At 31.1% G+C, this 11,012-nt stretch overlaps 1 protein-coding gene across 1 annotated transcript; it reads right to left on the bottom strand.

Annotated features, from left to right (window-relative positions):
- Positions 1-374: 374 nt before the first annotated feature.
- LOC132166569 (auxin efflux carrier component 5-like) lies at positions 375-4,515 on the bottom strand. The gene is made up of 5 exons (XM_059577412.1): positions 3,842-4,515; positions 3,672-3,757; positions 2,990-3,147; positions 885-961; positions 375-697 (listed from the first exon to the last, which is right to left on the bottom strand). Exons 1-5 carry the CDS (start codon positions 4,513-4,515, stop codon positions 628-630), a joined length of 1,065 nt encoding a protein of 354 aa, XP_059433395.1. The 3' UTR covers positions 375-627.
- Between the last annotated feature and the right edge of the window lie 6,497 nt (positions 4,516-11,012).

The raw sequence follows: 11,012 nt of genomic DNA, 5'->3' as shown, positions 1-11,012 counted from the left end.
GAGTTAAGAGTTACAAGAACTATGCTACAAAGTTTTTAACGTTTAATGACTGCCATTTAGTGACTTTTTGGGCCAAAAAAATGTCACTAGCCACGTCACTATATGGCTAGTGACTTTTTTTAGTGACCTTTTCAAAATGGCAAAAAGTGCAGAGACTAGAAAACTAAATAGTGCCGTTTGAACAATGCAAAACAGCACTATTTTGTGTCTTTTTAAGTAAAAGTTACAAATGATAAATTAACGTTATTGTTGTTAATATAAAGTAGAAAATACTTGCAACGTTCATACTATTTCTTTATAAATAGAGTATTGTATACAATCAAAAATATCAAAAGAAAAATGTAGCTATGAAAAGACTTTAATGTGTGGACGTAGGCTATAGGCTGAACTACCTTAATTTTCTGAGTCCCTCTTCCTTGTATTCATTTCTCTTATCTAAATTATAAGGTCTAATACTTCCTTCTTCCCTTATCTGCACTCAGTGGGGGGAGAAGTCTCTCGGTTGATCAAAGCTATTCCTGCCTTTCTCTTTCTCATTTTCCTCCTTTTGTGCAGACGTGTAAAAACAAACTAGTCGAAAAAGAGGTACCATGCATTTTACAGGCTCCATGTAAAAAAAGTATCAATTTATACATATTCCAAAATTGCATAATAAGCTATCAACAAAGGAAGCGAAGCCATTGTGCCGAATATGACTCTGCAAACAATAACAGTAACAGTCAATTTAAATTTCATGCTTTTGCTTAAAAGTTTTCCGTGTAAGAAATGGTTTTCCTTCAAAAGATTTTTTACAGAATTATAATACATAATAATGTGAAAAGTATTGTTTGTTTTATTGTAAAAAATGAAAGATGGTGTGAAAGAGGAATTTTCGAGCAACTTACGCAGTGCTAAGTACTCCTGCATGCAATCCATATTCTTTAGCGAAGATAAAAGACGTAATGGATTGTGGCAATGCCGCCTGCAACATCAAGCTAGAATAAATTCATGTAAAAGATAAACAATTACGTAGCAAGTGTTCATTCACTTCTTAACATATTTTACGGGCATATAAGAATAATATATTTTACTAGAGTATTTTCTAAAATTTCTTTGTCCACTCATTTTTACGTACCACAATAATACAATATTTAATATTATTTAGTCTTCTATTGACTCCCACCATAATTACTAGATTTATCCTAATGGCCCCAATTACATGCATGTGTCGTATTTAAGCTCTACTCATGCATTTAAGGCCAACATATATATTGTCTCTATAATTTTTTTTCTTTTTTAATTTAACTTTTATTTAAAGAACTCCATAAAAGTGTTCTCCATGATTAGGTATTTGGAAAATTGATTAGGAGGCCGTTAAGTATTGTCGAATTATGAAGGGAGAAATTAAGGAGGTGGTATTGTTGTAATAAGTTAGAAGGTTGTAAGTCCATGTAGTGTATAAAATTCAAACTTCTTTGTGTCGTCATCGAAGATAATTGAATAAATTATTGCTAGGCGTAAATATATAAATTCGAAACTACAGTTGTGTTTTTTAAACAATAATTAGATTTCGTTGAATTATTTGTTTATTTTGTTAATTATATTCCTTAATAAATTTTTTTTATCAACTTTATTTTTTAGTTTTTCCATTGTCAACTAAAATCATGGCTCCATCATTGCAACCGGATCGGTGATTTAACAATAAAAATTAATCTTTAAATTAGCACTTGTAACAAAAAATAAAAAATAAAAAAGGCTAATTTTAATTATCGCATCATCTAATTATATGATAGTTATACAAAAATTTTCTTAGGAGAATTAATCTTAAAATATAATTATAAAAAATTGAAAAATATTTCACTTTGAGTAAAAAGGTTGGCGTTCATCAGCTGCCTTTTTGTTCCCCCAATAAAAGCCCCCATAAGTTCAGGCAACCACTTTCCTCCACCCTCCCTCCCCTTTGGAATATTGTGTAGGGGATATGGATAAAAAATTACAGTTTCCTTCTTGTCCTTAATTGTCAGCATCTAAAAGAAAATTATGTGATGGGAATTGAGTGGCTGACAGCATTAATTCAACCTTTGACGTGTTATACACTTAAATGTATTACTATTTGAAGTATATTAAATAGTTGATAATATCATTTTTTTTAAAAAAAAAAAAAATAGGACGAATATTCAAAAACCATCCTGCGCTTTTTCAATTTTAGTCTTTATAAATTCAGTATAAAATTGACTAATTAATGTAAAACTCAAATCTAAAACACAAAATTCAAAGTATCACAAAAAGTTGTAAGAATATTTTGGCCATAGAGTCTTGCTATAAGAGGACTAGAGTTCTCCCAAATGTGAAGTGATTTTTAAAATTTTCAATATATTAAAATTAAATAATAATGATCTCAAATGTTAAATTATCAATTATTCCAAAAGCTTAAGCTGATAGGAAGAGGTAAATAATCACTTAATCAATACTTTAACACTCCCCCTCACGTGGACTCAAACCCCTTTTTAATAAGGGAGACCCAACACGTGGAATATTAAATTTAAATGAGGGTGAATTAACGAAGTCAAGGTTCGATCTGAGAATCTTTAGCTCTGATATTATGTTAAATTATTAATTATTTCAAAAGTTTAAGCTGATGGAAAAAGATAAATTTTAATCAGTTAATCAATACTTTAACATCAAATTCAACCTTGATTTTAAAAGCCACGTCACATTTAGAAAGATTCTAGTCCTCTTTGAAACATTACTCATTCCAATAACAGGTAACAAATTAGAGCATTAGTAGCAACTTTCTTATAACTTATTTTCTTTCCTCAATAAAAAAATAACCTCTTTTCCTAAACATTGGGAATGCACCATGGGAATTTTTTGGAATTTTGTAATAAATGTGAGGGTACATAGATAATTTATATTTTATAAGGAATTAATGGTATAGAGAAAGATAAATAAAGAAAAAATAAGAAAAAATGGAAGAAAGGTTGGTGCTGAATTTATAGAGAAAGATTACCTGAATGATAGCAATACGTAGAGTGTCACCATGCAAACCCACAGCGATAGAACCAATAGCCATAGCGGCCGGTCCAGCAATAAACCTCAAGACCATCCCAAACACAGTGAGACCTGGGCCGCAAGCAATCAACTTTTCTTGAAGGGCCATGAAGATCCCTGCACTTAATCAAATTATAACTATATATATCTGCCACCCTATTTGTTTTCCGCTAATTTCTACCTTCAGTTTGAATTTTTCAAATATATTAATCATAAAAAAAAAACAAAAAAAACACAAAAAAAACACAAAATATTTTTTCTTTCCTTGTTGTAGAAATATTTCAACATATCACTTGCTTTAACTTCTTATTTCAAAGATTAAAAAAATAAAAATAAATAATAATAATAATAATAATAATTAGAGTGGCCATTGAGAGGCTCCTCACATGGTCACTATCTATCTTTTTTTTGTTTTTTAAAAGTTTTATAAGTAAAATTTGTTAGGATTTTCTCAAATTACAAATATGATCATACCAGAATACAATTTTAAAATATACTTTTTTCCAGAGAAAAACACAAAATCTAAATAGATAAACAAACATAACAAATTATTTGTTTTTGTTTTGCTAATTAGTCAGTGCTGATAGGATTCAAGAGAAGTTAAATATTGCCGGAGGAGATTGAATGAGGAGATCTCTCACCCATGCTAAACATGGCAGTGCCTGTCCCTCCTCTTGACATTATCAATATCGATCCCTCCACGATGCTTGGCATCTTAATATTCCACCTGCAAACATTTTCAGCTCACTCATCCATGAATTCAACGCAAATATACAATATATATGAATGGTGTTCTTGTACATTACATTACCTATTGGCAATAAAAGCCCAAGCAATGCCTAGAATACAAGCATACGAGTTGGGATTCCTCGCCAGCTTCAACCACACCGTCCTTATCAAATAGGAGAAAGGCGGCCCCCCGGCGCTCGCCGCAATCTCCAAATCAGTTCCGGTTTCAACCGGCCGCGCCGACTGACTGACAGTATTAGTGTGATCGGCAGAATAGTCAATCCCCGTCTGCCGGAATTCCAAGACGAACAACAGAAGGGTAAGCCATATAATACCCTGCACAATAGAGGATTGAACGACCAAATCCACAGCCAATTGGTCGTACATGGCCTTCATCAACGGCACCCCTACAATAAGAGTATTGTTCAAAGTACACAAAGAGAAGCTTGTGATGGACCAGCTGTAGCTCCCCTTGCTACTACACTTTGCCCAGAAGCACAGCACCGCCACTATGATGACCTTGGAAATTGCGTCGGCGGCGATGAACAGATAGTTCCATTTGAATGGATCGGCGCTGGCGGTGAATTCAAAGGATAAGAAGGGGAGGGTGAAATAGCATGTGAACCGGTTAACGGCGTCACACTGTTCGCGAGTAAACAGCCGCCACCACTTGACGGAGCCGTACCCTAAAATCAGTGCCACGTAAAGTGGCGTCATCGCCACCACCACTTTGTAAACGTCTTCCCACCCAATCATTCTTATTATATATGTATATATTCTTCTTTGTTTTGAGTTGAATATATATAATGGAATGGAAGGACGTGAGTTGAATATAATGAAATTAGCTTGGATATTTATACGCATGCAGGGGCAAAAAGAAACGGAATAAGGGCGGCCGGGAGGACATGTCCCCCCACGTCAGCTTCCACTAAAAAAAATTAATTAAAAATGTCTTTAGTCTTTAAATTTTAGAAAAATTTCATTTAACCCCATTAACTCTGATAATTTTTAAAATTATTCAACTAAAGTTAAAAACTCTCAATTTAATATATTTACAATGGCTTCTCTTAGGATTTGAGGTTAAATCGGACAATAAATTTATAAAATGTTCTTTATATCATTGTACAATTTTTGAAATTACAAAATTAAATAAATTTTTTTAATGAAAAACAGGGATACTTTGAGAATTTCAAAGGCATCGGGTAAGATTTAACCCCAAACCCTAACGGGAGGGGTGACATTGCAATTTTTCTTTTTAAAGTTTAATACGCTAAATTGTAAGTTTTTTTATCTTTACACATGATGAAAGTTTAGAAAATTAAGTGAAGTTTTCTCTTAAATTTATTAGAAAAATTAATTTAGGTTTTTTTTTTTTTTTCTGACTTCCTTAAAATTGAATTTTTAATTTGGTCCCGGCCGGGACAAAGCAAGATTCCTTTTTAATTTCTTTAATGGGACTGATCGATGAGCATTTTCTTTTGTTTATTAATTATAATTAAAGACATGGATTGGTGGGTGCATGTATACGATTCTATGCAGTGGATTCTTTTAGCGTGACATAAATATACAATATAATGTGCGTTTTTTTTTTGAGTGCTTGGAAGTATATGTTGCTTTCATTAATTCATGGGTTTTTGAGATGGTCAGCATTAATGCATGTATAGAATAAGGAATGAGGTCCAGCAATAATTCCACCCAACTTTGCAAATAGGGTCGTTGTGATTTCGTCTGATTTTTGTTTTGTTATTCTTAGAATTACACCAAAACAGAGCCTTCTGTACTTAGATTATGACATACATATGTAAAATTAGCAAGTGGACCGACAAAAATGAGGCATCTATATATAGAACTGTGAAAATTGTGTCGGCCTAGATTGATGTGACACGTTTGTACAACTTATTGACACCAATCATATAGGACTTTTGAACCGTTACATATTCAAACGTGTGAGAATAGTTCACCAACTAGTACTCGGCTGTTGAGATTTCTCTGGCAATCAAAAGTGTTTTAAAACTCCTCACACCTCACAATTATCCCATGAATGAATTCTACAGTATACCAAATGTTTCAAACTCCACTCCTCACACTTATTGGACGGTTTGGGACGAACGGTCATGCACAATATATGGAACATTTTAATATATATTTGCATGGAAAGGTTCTAGCTACTAAGATCATATATCCCATCACTTACCGGCTGCCTGTTACACCGCCACCGATGACCGGCCAACGGTAAAAGAATTTTGTACGGACATCGATTTGGTGATCAGTAATTATAAGCAGTGTAATAATATTTGTGTAGTTGGTTTTTAGCCAAACCAAGCCAACATATATTACAATAGATTTACAATACGTTTAAGTTCTCTTAATGGGCCAGATTTTCATTTGACTCATTTTCTGCTGTTCTTCGAAAGGTTCTGTCGCCTTTGATTTTTGTGTTTCTTGTAATTTTCCGTTTTCCTTTCCCACATTGAATAGGAAAAAAATAAAAAATAAATATATGTTTTATAACACTAGATCTCCAAGCCCTTCCTGCTCGTATCACAAAACTGAAACGGCGTACGTAGGAAGCTTGATATGAACTCTGAAAGATGAAACGACGGTAGGATGCAGAAGAGTGGAAGGCTCTCGAATGTTGTTTTCTCTTTAGGTTATTAGTGATGAACGGCTATACGATTGTAAGAGATGAATGGCTGACATGGTTTTGGGAAAAGCTGAAGTAGTAGTGCCGGACACTATTTCTTTTAAAACGTTGACATACGTAATTAATAAACACATGCCCCTTTCATATGCCATACTAATTTCTCTCTCCCTTTCATTGCCAAATTGATTTTCTTTTTCTTTTTCTCTCCCACCACTGAAAAGACCGGCTGCCATATATTAGGCAGCTAAGCATCAAACATATGACGACTTTTTTTAAAAAAAAAAAAAAAAAAAAAAAAATTGAAGAAGAGAGATATTAAAAGAGAATTCAAATTTGAAGTATTAGCACTAAATTTGAGGTATTAGTACCAAATTTAGGATGATCGAATTCCTTTTAGGTGATACCATCCCTAGCTAAAGGGTTAACCTTCTACTCCTAGATTTTAGTTTTAAATCCAAAAATAAATTTTGAGACATTAGAAAGTAGAAACTAAATATTAACTCATAAAAATTTAACAAAAAAAAAAAAACAAAATTTTTATTATTATTATTATTTTAATATTTGTCCTACGCTAGGCTGCCAAATTGCAGGACTCTTAATTTATTGAAAGATTAATGCTACATACACGCAATATATATAGTGCATCCCCACAGACTTTATCGATTGAGGCGGAGTGGTGGAAGAAAAACCCTCAACAGCCACCGATCTACTATAGGATAAATTCTACATACCGTCCTCAAACTACTACATAATTGATAATGTCTCCTTAAATTTTTAATTGTAATAATGTCCATTTTAAACTATCAAAACATTGTTAATGTCCTCTAGGACTAACAAAAAGATAAAAATGCCTTTATATATTTCTCAATAAGGAAAACGTACCTCTATAAATTTGAAAAAATTATAATTTTTTAAAACAAAATTTTTTTTCATTTAAAAAAAATAAACTTTTTTTTTTTTTAATTTTGTTTTAGAAAACGAAAATTCTTTTCTTTTCTTTTTTTTTTAACAAAAACTTTTAATTTTTTTAAAACGGAAATTTTTATTTCAAAAATTTATAAAACAATTTTTTTTAAAAAAAAAGAAATGAACATTTTCAAGTTTATATATATAAAAAAAAAATAGAATTTTTTTAATTTTTTCTTATAAAAAGGATTTTTTTTTTTTTAAAAAAAATAATAATAAATTTGGCCATCCCTTGATATATATATATATATATATATATATGATAGAGAGTTTTAATTATTTTTGTTTTTATTTTTGCTAAAGGTGGTTTAGTCTTTGGAGGAATATTGATCTTTGATAGTTTGGAGGGCTGACATTATTCGTTAGTGCTTAGTTTGAAAGGATATATAACTTGTCCAGTGAGTAAGGTTGTGGAGAAAACCCTCTGACCACAGATCCACTAACTCAAAATACCCATAAGTGAAGATTGTCTTTTAGCTTTTTTTTTTCTTTTTTTTTATGGATGAATGAATAAATTTTTATATCTACAACTAAACTCTTTACAACTCACTTCAGCAAAAAGCTACGGACACAAAACATTACGTACACACGGTTTTAGCATTTTTCTTTTTAATTGTTGATACCTTTTCAGGTGCATGAGAATCGCCTCCACTTCAAAAATATGTGCGTAGGTGATTGAAGCATTCGCTTTTGCTTATCTTTTGGACAAAAAAGAAAGGAGAGGCATTTATATCTTTTTGTTACTTTGGTGAACAGTTTTTTTGGGTTTTTTTTATGGTAGTGGACAGAGAACAAGCTGCTTTTGTTAATTCATCTATTTGATGCATGTTTGAGAAATGTTTGGTTGTATTTTTTTTCATCTTTGTCCATCTTCGAATAAGAGATGAGCAAATCCGATCCACATTGAATCTATGTAATGTCTTTTATATATATATATATATAATGAGTCATATTACGAATCATTCTCCTAAACATTCCTTTTGCAAATTTACTATTAAATTTATGGTGAATTCACCGCTTCACTTTATGAAGATTTATGAAAGATGAGATGAAAAATGATTTTATTATTTTTCAATAATAATAATAATAATAATAATAATACTACAAAGTGTGTTAATGCTTCTACAACGGCTGGTTTAACATTAGTCATGGAGAGAAATAGGTGAGTTATTTCAAGAGAGGCAAAATTGTCTCAAAAAAGGACAATTTTACCCTTCTTGAAAGAACTAAACGGTGAAATGGAGAGGATCATATTCCATAAAGTAGATGGCCTGTTTGTTCCAAGCATTTTTTTTTTTTTTTTTTTTTTAAATTTTTTCATAGTCCCCGTTAAACATGTCTTACCTATTGGTAACCAATGTCAATTGTCAAAACATTTTCTTGTTTACGAAAAGGACTTGAAGATGAGAGAGATGACAAAATTAAAAATAAAAACGCACATAAAGGTAGAAAAGAAAGCCAATTTAAAAGTCTAAGAGTTTGTTTGTGATTACGTTTGAAAAATAAAACTTTTAAGACAAAAAACCTTTTTTTGCAAAATTTTAATTTTTAAGCTTTTACCAAAAGTGCATTTTGACAATTTTTAGAGTAAAAAAGTAAAAAAAAGTAATTTTGAAATTTTTTACAAAATATGCCAACTTTTATTTGGCATAGTTTTTTAAGTATTAAAGTACTTTTTAAACTCTGTAACACAATCTCAAATAAGTCCTAAGTCCACTTGCTTTATCGCTTGCACGAGTAACTACTTGGCACTACCTACACACGGCTTCTACAGTTACTTTGTAAGTACCATGCGTGTAAATTTCTTTTAAAACCTACACTATAGGGAATATATAGTTTTAGATTTTAATGGGTAGGGGCAAAGAGCCAAAATTGCAATTGGTTTGGAGCCAAACAACCCTCTCTATCTACTTCTAGACAAAGAATGTAAATAGGGTCTTGTCCTATATATGCTCGCCCCCTTGCATCTGTCTCTGGTTGTAAGTCTATATAGCTCATTGCTTAATTAATGAAAGTACTAAAAAAATTATATTGGCAAACTCATTCAGGGTACTTTGAATCACCCTAAAATCTATCTTTTATTATGTAGTTACTTAACAATTGGTATTAGAGCTAGATGGGCAAGGGAGATGAGAACAAAGAGTTCCACCAAATAAAAAGTGTCTTTGTTATTTAGTTACTATCTGTGTATTTTTGTGATTTGGTTATTATTTATCTTGTGTCCATGTTACTTAGTTATTATTTATGGGTTGGAGCCTATCGTGTTAAGTATGGAAGAATGTATATTAATTATCCAAGTAGTTATTAAGAGTATGTAGTTAATGTACCTAAATGGATCATAGCCTATTATACTACAAAAAAAACCAATTTTTTGCTGACATAAGTTTTTTGACGTGTCAGGTTTAATTTCTGACCTAAGCTAAGCTGATTAACTTAGGTTTTTGAGCTAAAGTGGTATTCAACTATGTATATTAATGTACTCTGTGTAAGAACTCTATAACCGCTTTATTTCGTCAACATGAGTATTTTTAGCCTTGAATATTGTCAAAACTAGGCTTCCCAATAACATTGAAGACAAGTTTATGATTGATATTTTTATGTTATACATCAAAAGAGAAATTATTGCAAAATTTAGTCGAAAGTCAATCATAGATGATTTTTGGAAATTAAAAGGACCCATTTTGATAGGTGATTAAATTGAAAAACTGAAATATATTAAGAAATAATTATTTGGACAAAGTTTTCCTCTAAACTAATATATAAAACGACATGTATTCATTTTTTTAATAACAATTTTTATGTTTTTTCTTTCGCTTATATTTTCTTAACATTGAATGAATACTAATTTTATTTTTTATATATTATTTTAATCTTCAATCTTAATATATTTATTATCGATGCTTTTCCCCCTATCGGAATTAATGCATGTTTTGCCCTCATGGATAGAATTCTTGGTTCTCTCTGGTTGGAGCATTTCTCCATCTATTCTGGTTTTTGTTCCTAATGTCTTAAGTGGCTGTGGCTGGTTTATGTAGTTTTGTCGTTGATGCTTGCTGCTGCTGCTAAATTTTGCTTGTTATTGTAGTGTAAAGTTGTTGGTTTGCTCTTTTGTTTCTGGTTGTATAGGTTTGTTTGCTTGGTCTTCATAATTTCTCAAAAAATTAATGACGACGGAATTTTCTTCTTTTTTTCTTTATGAGCAAATGTGTCGAGGTACCATTAATGGACAGTAGCTTATACGCATTATATGAAAGAAGGAAAATGAAAAGAGGGATTTTTTTTTTTTTTTTTTGTGAGTTGAAGTCTGAGTCACTACGTACCCATAATCCATTAACTAATTAAAGCCTTTTGAAACAGAAACGTCATATGCATGAAAGTCTTTTTCAAAACAATGAATGATTTGGGAAAAAAAATTATATGGTGTTGAAATAATGATGAGGATCTAATTACGTGTTGAAGTTGTGATCATTGGCTTTATTTGTCTATAATACAAATGTTCATATTTATAAGGTAGTGATCAATAAACACAAGTACACGTAATCAAATTTCATTGATTTGATTATAATAGCCATTAAATATAGAATATTTTAAATATCAATCAAATATTAAATATACTGAAAATATTATATATTGTTCATATACT

Source organism: Corylus avellana, chromosome ca11, assembly GCF_901000735.1.
Source record: "Corylus avellana chromosome ca11, CavTom2PMs-1.0".
Taxonomy (NCBI): domain Eukaryota; kingdom Viridiplantae; phylum Streptophyta; class Magnoliopsida; order Fagales; family Betulaceae; genus Corylus; species Corylus avellana.
The sequence above is the reverse complement of the archived record's forward strand: the minus strand, read 5'-3'. Positions and strand labels throughout refer to the sequence as shown.

What these genes read in the sequence shown, in the direction of transcription:
- LOC132166569 (XM_059577412.1), bottom strand. Translation starts at nt 4,515, where the DNA reads ATGATTGGGTGGGAAGACGTTTACAAAGTGGTGGTGGCGATGACGCCA. An exon ending in CACTGCCATGTTTAGCATGG is followed by an intron (nt 3,148 to 3,671) that starts GTGAGAGATCTC and finishes GATTAAGTGCAG; the next exon opens with GGATCTTCATGGCCCTTCAA. An exon ending in GCAGGAGTACTTAGCACTGC is followed by an intron (nt 698 to 884) that starts GTAAGTTGCTCG and finishes TATTGTTTGCAG; the next exon opens with AGTCATATTCGGCACAATGG.